The 12,786-nt window shown below is 30.9% G+C and overlaps 2 protein-coding genes across 3 annotated transcripts; both read left to right on the plus strand.

The window, feature by feature from the left end:
• The first annotated feature begins 5,436 nt into the window (after window positions 1-5,436).
• Window positions 5,437-8,708, plus strand: LOC137819513 (uncharacterized). 2 transcript variants are annotated; one of them, XM_068623391.1, is made up of 3 exons: window positions 5,437-5,778; window positions 5,887-5,949; window positions 8,407-8,708. In XM_068623391.1, exons 1-3 carry the CDS (start codon window positions 5,449-5,451, stop codon window positions 8,584-8,586), a joined length of 573 nt encoding a protein of 190 aa, XP_068479492.1. In that variant the 5' UTR covers window positions 5,437-5,448; the 3' UTR covers window positions 8,587-8,708. The 2 variants fall into 2 exon arrangements, with proteins under 2 accessions (XP_068479492.1, XP_068479493.1); XM_068623392.1 differs by having other exon boundaries at window positions 5,445-5,778; window positions 8,428-8,708.
• A 1,131-nt stretch (window positions 8,709-9,839) lies between these two features.
• LOC137819085 (CASP-like protein 3A1) lies at window positions 9,840-12,573 on the plus strand. The gene is made up of 3 exons (XM_068622825.1): window positions 9,840-10,326; window positions 11,176-11,311; window positions 12,113-12,573. Exons 1-3 carry the CDS (start codon window positions 10,043-10,045, stop codon window positions 12,326-12,328), a joined length of 636 nt encoding a protein of 211 aa, XP_068478926.1. The 5' UTR covers window positions 9,840-10,042; the 3' UTR covers window positions 12,329-12,573.
• Window positions 12,574-12,786: the final 213 nt, after the last annotated feature.

A 12,786-nucleotide genomic window follows, 5' to 3' on the forward strand; every position in this document is an offset into this window, starting at 1 on the left:
ACCACTCATAATTTCATATTTAATATATTTTTTTGTTACTGATTAAAAAAAAATCATAAAGAAAAGGTTACATCCATTGAGAGTTCAATTTCAGAAGATAGTGTTGATAAATATTAAAAAACTATCATAAAAATAATAGAAGAAATATATAGGTGTAGAACTAACTTTAGTACGAAGAATAACTTTTCACCGATAACCCAATTTACATTTGATTTAAAAAAGAGGAAAAATAAATTATTTTTAGGTTTTAAAATCTAGAGACCATTTTATTTCTTAAACTAAGAAGAAAAATATCCTATTTGAATGGAAAATTGTTTTTCTATATAACATAGATACTTAGTAAAAGTATATTAATATAGATGAGATAGAAAGAGTGTGTGTGTGGGAGAGAGATTTCTTTATAACATTATGAAAATATATGTAATTTTAGGTTTTGTGTTCTTTAACTTGTTATAAGAGAAGACAAGGGTTTATGTGTATATAGGGTCATTAGTGAGTCATTGTCGTTAGGTGGTGAATAAAGCTAAGAAGCAACATTATGGTTTCTTGGAAAAGTTGTGTGGTATATATAAACTTCTTTCATTATACATTATTTGGGTTTATAACTTATTTTTTATAGATTTGTTATCTATTTGGTTAGTTTAGGATGATTTTACTGTCTCGTCCCACATAAGAGTTATTTAGTGAATTTAAGTCCCACATAAGAGTTATTTAGTGAATTTAAGGTTTAGTCAATTCACATATTTTTTTATAAAATTAATAAAAAATAATTTTTAAATATAATTTTTGAATAAATATAATTTTTTTATTTATTTAAATGAATTAAATAAATGATCCCACAATATTATTCTCACAACACATGCGTAATAAGATATGAGTAAAATTTCTAAAATGTGAAATTAGTGACTTTCGAGGTTATAAAATCTGAAAGTTAAAATTTGTGTTTCAGATTGTACAATATTCCAAATTGCACAATCCAAAATATAAATTTGTATTCTAGATTATGGAATTTGGAATGGATAATTTTAGAGTTTTCTAGAATATGTGGCTACATGAAGAAAGTATGGAGTGCAGAAAGAAATTTTTATGCGAGACAGCTCATCCTGCCTTGCACTTGGCCCATGTGGGCTATGGATTATGCAGACGAACCTAAACAGGCCAATGGATTGGAATAGACAGCACGGCCCACATTTTTCATAGTGGACTGCAAACCAACTTGTCCTGTCCCACACTTAGCTCACGCGAGCAACGAGTTATGCGAGCGAGCCTAAACAAGCCAATGGGTTGAATATGCAGTTTGTACTACATTTTTTTTTATCAGACCACGAACCAACTTGCACGAGCCACTCCTCTTTATCATCCCTGATTTAACTCAAACTTTAAAGATATGTTGGATAACAACTACATCAAACACCTTCTCATAATTTCATATTTATGCCATCAATGTTTGTTCCAATATATGATGAGAAACTTACTTTTTTTTTTTATTAAAAAATAAATAAATAACACAAAAATATTCAATAATACTTTAACTCTTATAAAAAAGTTATTTCACATAGTTCTAACCAACCGATTCCTCAGGACAGTTCCACTTATATACCGTCCACAAAGTCTAGAACTAAAAACTCTGAACTTAAACTAAAACATTACTGACTTTCAAGAAATTGATAGTAATATGTACCTGAGTGGAGAGATGGGGCCCAGGCACGGTCGGTTGACGTGGTGCAATTGCTGACGTGTTGACCTTCTTCTCCTCTGGTCGACTGTCCTTTCTTGCTGTCTCCTTTGGTCGGTCGTCCCTTCGTGCTATCAACTTCGGTCGGGCGGGGGAGGGTACCTGCGAAGGCACTCCGACGCTCAAGTAAGTATGAGATTCTAAGCGCAGTTTCGTAAGTGAATGAAAACGTACCTTTCTCTGGCTTGAGCACAGTATTTATAGGATTGCCTAATGGGCTTTCTATCCCTTGGGCTCAGGGTGGTTATGGATATGTCTTGTCAGTCGTGCTCCGGAATACCCGGGGAACATATCTTCTCTAAACGCATATTCCTTATTCTTCGGAGGTGTATCTTAACCACCTTAGCTTGTCACATAAATGCCCTTACATTTATTGTGCACACGGCCGGTCGGCCACGTGCGTTCGTTTCCATTTAGTGTATAAGGCCGGTCGGCCACGTGCGTTCGTCCGGTGCCTACCAGTACATAATATAACAACATTATTATATTCCAGCCAGCTACATTTAAAACGTTATTATATAATCATAGTAAACTTAAATTTATTAAATTTGAGTTTAATTGTTTTTTATTTTTAAAATTTAAAGTTGACATTTTTATTTTCTTATTGTTAGCTTTTTTTATCTATAAATAACCGAACCCATATAAAAGAATTTACAACTATTCAGATCAATTAATGAGCTAAACCCCTTTAACTTCACCATCACTACAATGTTTTTATTACATTATCATTAAATTTAATGTCAAAACTTCGCCAACGATAATCTAAATATTTTTATCAGCACGAGTTGCTTTCAAATTTAGTATTAGTTGAGTAAACATTGTTTACTTTAAAACCTCTCAACTCTAGTATAACATATACAATAATTTTCAAACTAATATTTAATTTAATTGAGTAATTTAAAATTGTATATAACTAAATTAAACTACTGTACTGGTAGGCACCGGACGAACGCACGTGGCCGACCGGCCTTATACACTAAATGGAAACGAACGCACGTGGCCGACCGGCCATGTGCACAATAAATGTAAGGGCATTTATGTGACAAGCTAAGGTGGTTAAGATACACCTCCGAAGAATAAGGAATATGCGTTTAGAGAAGATATGTTCCCCGGGTATTCCGGAGCACGACTGACAAGACATATCCATAACCACCCTGAGCCCAAGGGATAGAAAGCCCATTAGGCAATCCTATAAATACTGTGCTCAAGCCAGAGAAAGGTACGTTTTCATTCACTTACGAAACTGCGCTTAGAATCTCATACTTACTTGAGCGTCGGAGTGCCTTCGCAGGTACCCTCCCCCGCCCGACCGAAGTTGATAGCACGAAGGGACGACCGACCAAAGGAGACAGCAAGAAAGGACAGTCGACCAGAGGAGAAGAAGGTCAACACGTCAGCAATTGCACCACGTCAACCGACCGTGCCTGGGCCCCATCTCTCCACTCAGGTACAACTACTAGCACTACAAAAAAATCATGAAATAGAAACCAATTTTTAGAGACCAAAATAATTAATTGCAATAGTAACTAAATTAAAGACCATTTTAGAAATTAAAACAAAAATTAGTTTCTATTATTGTTAAATAGTTTCTAAATTGGTATCTAATTAGCAACCAAGGTTTTAACTACCAATTATTTAGTTTCTAAATTTGGTCTCTAAAACCTTGGTTGTTAATTAGATACCAATTTAGAAACTTAACAATAATAGAAACTAATTTAGAAATCAATTTCCGTTTTAGTTTCTAAAATAGTCTCTAATTTAGTTACTATTGCAACTAATTATTTTGGTCTCTAAAAATTGGTTTCTATTTGATGATTGTAGTGAATTTTCCATAGTAGAAAAGGAAAAAAAAAAAAAGAATAACGACTTTTTTACACTGTTTGATCAAAGGGCAGTGGCATTATAATATGGAAATAAGATTAGGTGAAAAAGAGAGAAAAATTAACCTTCCCTTCACGTGCATGCCTAGGGTTTTTTATTCCACTGAATATAGAATTAGGTTGTGTGTGACTTTGCTAAGTGGCAAATTTTATTATAATATGAACTTCACATAAATCAAAGGTATGCATAACATACACCTATACGTGATCAATGCGTATAATGCAAAAGTATATAATAACATTTTTGTGTATGTAGGATCATGCATTGGACCCTATAATCTTCAACTATTTAAAGCTATCACCTACTCTGTATATTTTCTGATACACTTTCACATGAAAATATGAACATGCATCTTTTTCACCAGCCACCAAATTTGGTTCTCGTTTCTAGGTATTAGTTAACTGCTAACTACTCATGTTAGTAGTTAGTGTGGTCTGTGCTATTTCTTGATTTTAGTGTGGTAGGTGGTATTGTTTGATTGGTTTGGAGAGTCCTGGTAGATGTTGGATTATGTTTTTTTTTATATGGGTTGTTTCACTCTTAAAGCGGTTCGTATTTATATATTTGTTATTACTGATAAAAAAAACACTAACTACTCATAGTCTAAACTAATCTTTATTAGTATTTTATAAACTAATCTAGAATTAAAAATATTAGTAACTAAAACTTTAATAATTAATTTAGATATTTTTTTAAATTATTTTATAATATTTTATTAATAATAAAAATCACATTAGATTTCAATAACTTTTTAATCTTTCAATTAGTGATTAGTTATTTTTTATCTCTAAATTTAATTATTATTTAATATTTTTTTTTTTAGTTTATTGTTAATGCGTGCATAATTACTTTGTGAAACTTGTGGCAATTGCAAGAATAAAGAAAGGGATGAGATAGTGTATTTTTCTTCAGTCCAAAGATAGCTGCAAATGTAGAAAATTAAGGGTTCATAGATCAGGATTTGGCCCAAAACTGTGTGATCAAAAGCATCCTACACCTCTCTTTGGAACCATGGCTAACTATTTCAGTAAAAATTGACATGCGAAATTGATGCCCTCATTAACTTTCACATTCTTTTAGAACATCTAACTAAACCTCAATCTCTCTAATATGGAAAATCATCACCAAAACAATAGTTTAGTTTGTTTTCTCTAACCAGTTTTTTTTTATCAGTAAGAAAAAATAAATAAATATGAATCATTTCAAGAGTGGTTCAACCCTTATATAAATCGGAAAAAAATAATAATTAGTCTCTTCTTAACTATGCTAGAAACCACTTACGACAACTTAAGAAAACTACTGTATACACCCAAAAACCAACTAAAAAATCCAATCAATACCCTAACACATCAATTAACCATACTCATACAAATCAAAAGGTCAAGACATCAGTCCGAATAAGATAAAACAGCTGAAGATACCTTGTATGTAGCTCATGACCAAACCTTTAATTGAACCAGAAAAAAACATCTACTACACCATCTTTAAAAATACCATCTTTAAAAATGACGTTATTTTCGTGGTTCCAAATCTCCATCCTATAAAATAAAATAACGTTATTTCTGTGTTTTCTCCCACCAATAGTGCAGCATTTTACTGTTTTATAGCATGGAGAATTGAGACTTGAACAGTCTAATCAAATGGAATATATACAGCTTGTGATTACATTTTTGTTTCTTCAATGGTACAAAATAGCAATAATCACCAAATCTCTAGAAAAGTGATGATCAAAAGTGTGATGTGCACGTGAACCCTTATCCTTTCCTTATTTTTTGCCAGAATAACAATCGAACCAATGTTGGACTTTGTAAACACAGATCTTGACTAATAAAATGACTGATAAGAGCATTGAAGTCACAAGTAAAGAAACTTTGTTCTCAACTGATATTGGCCACAAACTCCTTCACATGACACAAAGATCCCGTGAATGTGTTGAAAAAATATCATGCTCCTCATTGGTTATATATTGGTTAACCAATGAAGAACCTAAGTTAATTAGAGACATTGCTTCAGGTGATGGAATGCAACTGCAACTGCTACTCATCAGATTATTCAAACTGCTTGCATCTGGGTTTCTTCATCCAATACTTATGGCAAACACTCGTTGCCCCATTGAGCTGGAACCTAGAACACTGAATCAAGTGCAGCTCACCCAAGCTAGGGTTCATACCTAACCTCTCCCTTCACTCATCATTCTCAATCATTTAGTTTGTGTTTTGGAGGCTAAATTTCCTATTATTTACCCTATGAATGGTTGCTGATTCTTGCAGGAAATAGCTGCAGAAGTAGTTCAGAAGTTGGAACCATGTGAAGCATCAGCTCTATTCATTGAGGTATGATTCCCTGACAGTTTTGGATAAAAAGTTTGTATCTTCTATCTATTTAGTTATATCCATTCTTATTCTTGCGAGAAAATCATGAAATAGAAACTAATTTTATATAAAAAAATAATTAGTTGTTATATTGACTAAATTAGAAACCATTTTATAGACTAAAAAAAAATTTAGTTTCTAAATTAGTTTATATTATTGTTAAATAGTTAATTTTGGTTTATAAATTAGTTTATATTATTGTTAAATAGTTTCTAAATTGATATCTAGCTACCAAGGTTTTAACTACCAATTATTTAAATTTTAAATTTGGTAGCAAAAACTTTGGTAGCTAATTAGATACCTATTTAGAAATCATTTAATAATAATAATAGAAATAGTCTCTATAACAACTAATTATTTTTTTGTTTCTAAAATTGGTTTCTATTTCATGATTTTCTTTTAGTGTTGGCCGAATTAAATGTTTGGTCTTGTGTAACATTTAGATTTGATTCTGCTCGCTTTTCTTATTTTGAGTGGTGCATTCGTCCTATGTCCTGTATGTTTTCGATTAAGTGAGTTTTTGTAAGGTTTCTTCTCATGGTTGAATTATTTGTTTTTTTAGTATATTAAGGTTTACGTAAACTGAAAGAAATTCGATGAATTTTATTGGTGTTATGTCATATATATAAAGGTTGGATCATCTTTAAGGTGATTCATATTTATTATTTTTACTTACTGATTAAAAAATAAACCTATGACTTAGAAGGTAAAATTCAATTTATATATGTAGTTTTATTCACCTTATATGAAGATTTTACATTCATCAACCCAACTCCAAGTTAAGAAGGAAAAGAAAGAGTTTAACTCAACACTACCAATTCTTCTTTCATCATAACAGAAGACAGCAAAAATTCATGTATGTCAGAGTAATACTTGGACATGCATGCACCAAATAAATATGGCTTTAATCATATGCATGTGTTTATTGTATTTTCTACTGCTTTTTTTTTTTAATAAATTTCATTATAAATATAAAATTATTGAGGTATGAAGTTCTACAAATGTTTACTATAAAAACACCTCCCATTTATCGAACTGTGTGTAATATAAAAAGATGAGCATTAACTGTGTTTATCTATTCGTTAATAAATACAAATAAAGTTGTTGCCATGTTGGAATCTATGAAAAGCATTAAATATATTTATTTTCCTAAAAAAAGTTATTACTACTTGACATATTGATCCTTCATTAAATAGATTAAAATGTTTTACATTTAAAAAAATAATAATAATTTAATGCTTGACAGCTGGCCTATATATTAGGCTATCTTATTAGATAATAAAATAAATTTCTCAAAAATGTAATGTTTATAGAGTGGCCCAAGTCTTTAGGTGTCTAATTTGGGAGTTTATTTTTTAATTATGTAGATTTTTTTTATCAGTAAAAAATTAATAATTTTTTATATAGATTTAATTTTGTGGGCTCTTCTAAATATTTTATGAGAGAGCTCATTCAAGTATATTTTATAAAACTTTTCCATTAAGGGTTGTTAGTATGAATTAAAATTGAAGACTTCGAATTTATAAAAAAAATGTCTTAAAAATAACTCCTCTCCCAATGCACTCAAAGTAAAAAAAATTATTAAAGTAGACATCTTCAAGATCATAGTATTAAAATAAAATTTATCACAAGATTTTAAAAATAAAGTTATATAGTAAGACTTAGGAGTTTGTGATATAGGATTTAGAGTTTCAAGAAAAAAAAAGAGTAAATTAAAACATTGCCCATACCTTAATTTAATTTTGGAAAAATAAACCAAGGCCATACAAACTTGATTAATTTTACTTAAGAATATGAACTTACAATTTTAAATTTTTCTTTTTTATAAAGATTTTTATATTAAGCATTATTATAAAATTTCACATCTTTAGATAGACACCTGACACTACAAGAAAATCATAAACCAATTTTTAGAGATAAAAAATAATTAGTTGTTATAGTGATTAAACTAGAGACCATTTTAGAGTTTTAAAAAAAATTTAATTTCTAAATTAGTTTATATTATTATTAAATGTTTATTAAATTGATATTTAATTAACAACCAAGATTTTTGTTACCAAATTTAGAAACTAAATAATTGGTAATTAAAACCTTGGTAGCTAATCAAATACCAATTTAGAAACTATTTAACAATAATATAAACCAATTTTTTTTAGTTTTTAAAATAATTTCTAATTTAGTTACTATAACAACTAATTATTATTTTTTATCTAAAATTAGTTTTTATCTCATGTTTTTCTTACCGTATAAAATGATATCATATTAAAAAAATATAAAAAAATACTATAAAAAAATATAAATAACTAAAATTCATATATTAACAAAATCGATACTGAGATAAATTAATAATTTATAGTTATTAATAGAATTTTAAGAAATTTGATTAATGAATGCTTATTACATGGTTTGTTGATGAAGGGGCTGATGCATCCAATACAGGAAGTGCTGGAAATGGAAGAAAATGAAAACCTAACTGAGAAGCTTGCTGATTGCATGAAGAAAGCTGAGTCTGTGACTGAGCAGAACAAAGCTTGCCATTGCCAATGCTCCTGTGCCACTGAAAACTCATTCAAAGACCCACTTTCTGCACCCTTTTGATTTATGCTTTATTACATTACATATGCTACTATTCAGTTTTTCCTTTTTTTCTTCTTCTCATGCTACTGATGATCAATGCAAATACTGCTACTACTTGCTAATAAAATCCAGGGTTCAGACAACTACACAACATTCTTCTGAATGCACCATCCAATTCATATTTCCTTTCTTATCAACTTTACAGAAAACAAACCCAGAATCCACAAAAATATAGATTTTTCTGATGTTATGGTGTTTCATTGAGATCTGGGCTTTGTTTAGGGCCTTTTGGGACATTTGCTTTGCTTCTGTGGTGAAAAAAAACCACATTGAAATTATAAACTCGTACGCGAAATTATATATTTATAAATAATTTTATAACAAGTGCGGGTGATTTGATAAAGAATCAACGGATGAGTTGTGGTTAGAGGTGAAATGTCACTCGAATCCAGAGTTAACTGGTTTTCCTCTAAATGCGTTGAGATACAACGTATAACTAAAAATTTAGGGATAAAACACTCTTTCGAAGCGGGTCGCAAGAACACAATACCAAATCAAAACAAACTCTGAATACTAATATAATTAGAATAAATATGATACTAAATTAAAAGATATACTTTAAAATTAATTAAGTCTTATAAAATTCACTATTAAGATGAAGTTTCGACGAGAACAATTCGAAGCATATAAAATACTAAGCATAGATGACAATCTTCATCCACTCATTCAAATTAAAATTAGCACGTAAATAATTCATTTCATTCAAATTAAAAGTATTATTTTATGATAGTGCACGTTTAAATATATTTTTTCATACATGCATAAAAAATCAAATTCAAGATTAAAAACTAAAATAAATCGAGATGGCACATAAATAATATGCGTATTATCTGAACCATAGCCAAACGAAATGTTGGATAAAATAAATACGATAGTTATTTTAAAACTGTTTTTATTTAAGGTAACGAGTCAAAATTATAGTATAGAAATAAATTATAAATACCCTGAATAATATTTTATTTTACAGTATTTTTAAATGTTTTGTAATTTATACAATATTTCAGGTAGTAAAAAACTATGAATAACAATATACTTTTTAAAAAAAAAAAATTAATGAGTTATCTTCTAAAAACAATTTTCATTCTTCAATTTAAATAAAAAATCTCTTTCTCATGTTTCTTTTTAAACAAAAGAGAGGTGTGAATAAAAAATAAAATGAATAAACAAAGAAAGAAAGGGTTAACTATGTATATTATATATTTGCAGAAATCATAGGAAAAAGCCATTGCAACAACACACAAAATTTGCCAACTTCTCTCTCTGTCTCTCTCTTCATCAACCTCTGCTTTCTGCATTACCCAAAGCTCATTCATTCACACTGCCCCACCTAAATTACTCATAAGGGTTGGTTCTCTGTTTTTGGAAGAAGACAAAAACAGAGCACAACAGGGGAAAACAGAGCAGAAGAAGGTGAAAGATGGTGAGTGAGCAGCAGAGAATAGCAGAGGAGATCCTGCAGGAATCCAAGGTAGCGGCGTTGGAGACCAGTGGCACAATGAGCGGACCCCTCGTCGGAGCCGCCGACAGAACCCGCCGCCGCAGGAGGGTGGAGGCTATGCAACTGCTTCTGAGAGGATTGTGCATGGCCTCCTCTGTTCTTTCAATATCACTCATGGTCACTGCAGAAGAATCAAGCAGTGTCAGTATTTATGGCTTTCAACTTCCTCTTCACTCCAAGTGGTCTTTTTCTGAGTCATTCGAGTGAGCTTCTTCCATTTTTTTTTTTTCTGTCAATGCTTAGTTATCTCTCTCTGTATATTCACCTCTTGTCTTTTGTTTGTTCTGTTACTGAGTGTGCTTCTTTGTTCTTACTTTTTGTTGATAACTTAATGTGTTGTTCATTAAAAAAAGGCTTTTTTTTTAATTTTTGAAATTAGTTCTATTTCTGGAGAGAGAAGAAAAAAACAATGCAATTTGTGTTTCTGAACCAACTACTTAAGAAGCTGCTTCTTTTGAGAAGTGTTTGAAGGAGATTAATGAAAACAAAAATACCATTAAATATATTTTCTTAATGAAAATGAAAAAGAAAAAACAGAGTAAAAGCTATTTTTTGAATTTGATTTCATCTCTTTCTATGTCTTTTCTGCCGACCAAACACAACCTTAGAATCTGAATTGTAAATCAAATTCATATTAAAAACTGTTGCTTCATTTTCCTCAGTATGAAAGAAACTTTATTCTTCTTGGTAACCATGCAAGAGTTGTTGAGATTTTACTTTCTAAAGTTATTGTATTGGTTGGTGTTATAGTATTATTTTATTGCCAGCAAAAGAAGTTTCTTGATTCTGGGGCTTGCGGACAAAATTGACTGTAAAATGTGGGACCTTGGTGGGGTTTCATTGTCATCTCATGATATCATAATTCATTCATGACATTTGAATGAACAGTAAAAGACCCGTGATCGAAATTCTATTTTTTTTCTACCTTTTACTCTTTTTCTTTTGCATTTGTTTTGTGTGTGTTTGTTTGTCCCTTTACCTGCAATAATGTTGGTATGAGTTTTGTTTCAATATGACTTGTATGGTGATTGCTGTGAAGTTGTGATGGACAGATATCTTGTTGGGGTTTGTGCTGCTGTTGCAGCTCATTCCTTGCTTCAACTACTCATTGGCATATCCAGATTTCTTAAAACCTCTTCTGTGATTCCTTCCAGAAATCATGCATGGCTTATTTTTGCTGGGGATCAGGTATATATATTTATATAGCTCTGCATATTTTTGAGGTTCACTTGTGATCAAAATTAATCCATAAAATATAAAATTTGACAAAATGAGAAGCCAAAAATAGAGCTGAGTTCAAATTTTGTACTTGATTGGGAGACCTCCAACATTCCTCCTCACGCCAATAACGGCCGATAGTAAGTGGCAGATAGACCCAATAAAGTCTCGTCAGAATAGGTTTTAAATGGTTCTGATACTAGATTAAGAATTGAACTTTAGACTTAAGATAGGTATTAAATAACTCTGATACGATATTAAGAAGTGAATTTTAAACCTAACTCAACCTCATAAAACAGGTTTTTAAGATGAGATTTACAATCCCTTATAAAGAACGAAATATCCTAATCTCTAGTCACGATCTACGAGAGATACTCATTTGGTTTCTGGTTTCTGTGCTTATACATAACAAAATAAACAAATCCATTGCAATGGTGAAGAAAAAACAATGCAGAAATCACCACAAAGATTGTAGACAACATGCAAAAGTTCTAGATGCAAACTTAGTCAAGTGTAAACTGAAATCCTACTTTGATAGAAATGAACAAAAAGACAGTATACAAGAAGATATCCACTTATCTATTATCTTATAGTTTGGGTGGTGTCATATCATAATAATTCATGTAATCTTTTAATGCAGATCATTTTTATGTAGATTACTATAGCATATCTCAATACAAACTGGAAAACACCTTATGAAAGTTATTATTTCTCAGTTTTGTCCCATAATAAAGTGCTACTCTCAAGATTTCAATTATGATAAAATTGCAGGTATTTGCTTATGCATTGATGAGTGCTGGATCTGCTGCATCTGGGGTGACCAATCTGAATCGCACAGGAATTAGACACACGGCTTTACCAAATTTTTGCAAGCCTCTGCACAAGTTTTGTGACCATGTTGGCATCTCAATAGCCTTCACTTTCACCAGCTGCTTTTTGCTGGCTACCTCTGCTGTCCAAGATGTAATATGGCTCTCCCAAAACTGAAAATTTTCTTCATGTAACTCTTAAACTTTGTCTTCCATACAATGATCTCTCTCCTTTTAGACCTTGTGGTCAGTTTTCATGTTCTCAGCTCTGTTACATCTTGGTTGCAAGATGTTACTTGTGGTATGTTATGAAGGGAGTGTATCCTCTTTATCAGTCTTTTCTGATCTGTGAATGAATTACATGTCAATACTACTGCTATAATACTACTGCTATGAGCAATCTTATACTTTTTACCAGTGTTATACTTTCTCAACAAAATTATAACCAGCATACTATCTGTCTATTTACTCATAGGATTTATACAGTTCCTCATATCGGTTGGAATAATTGTCTTTAATCTCTCAATTGTTCCTTTTTCATTTTCTTTCTCGTATTCGCTCCTTGATGTTCGATCGTTTCTCTTTCCTTTTCTCGTATTTGCTTTTTATATTGGATCGCTCCTACTTTCTTTTTTC

Source organism: Phaseolus vulgaris, chromosome 10 (genome assembly GCF_000499845.2).
Source record: "Phaseolus vulgaris cultivar G19833 chromosome 10, P. vulgaris v2.0, whole genome shotgun sequence".
NCBI classification, from domain to species: Eukaryota; Viridiplantae; Streptophyta; class Magnoliopsida; order Fabales; family Fabaceae; genus Phaseolus; species Phaseolus vulgaris.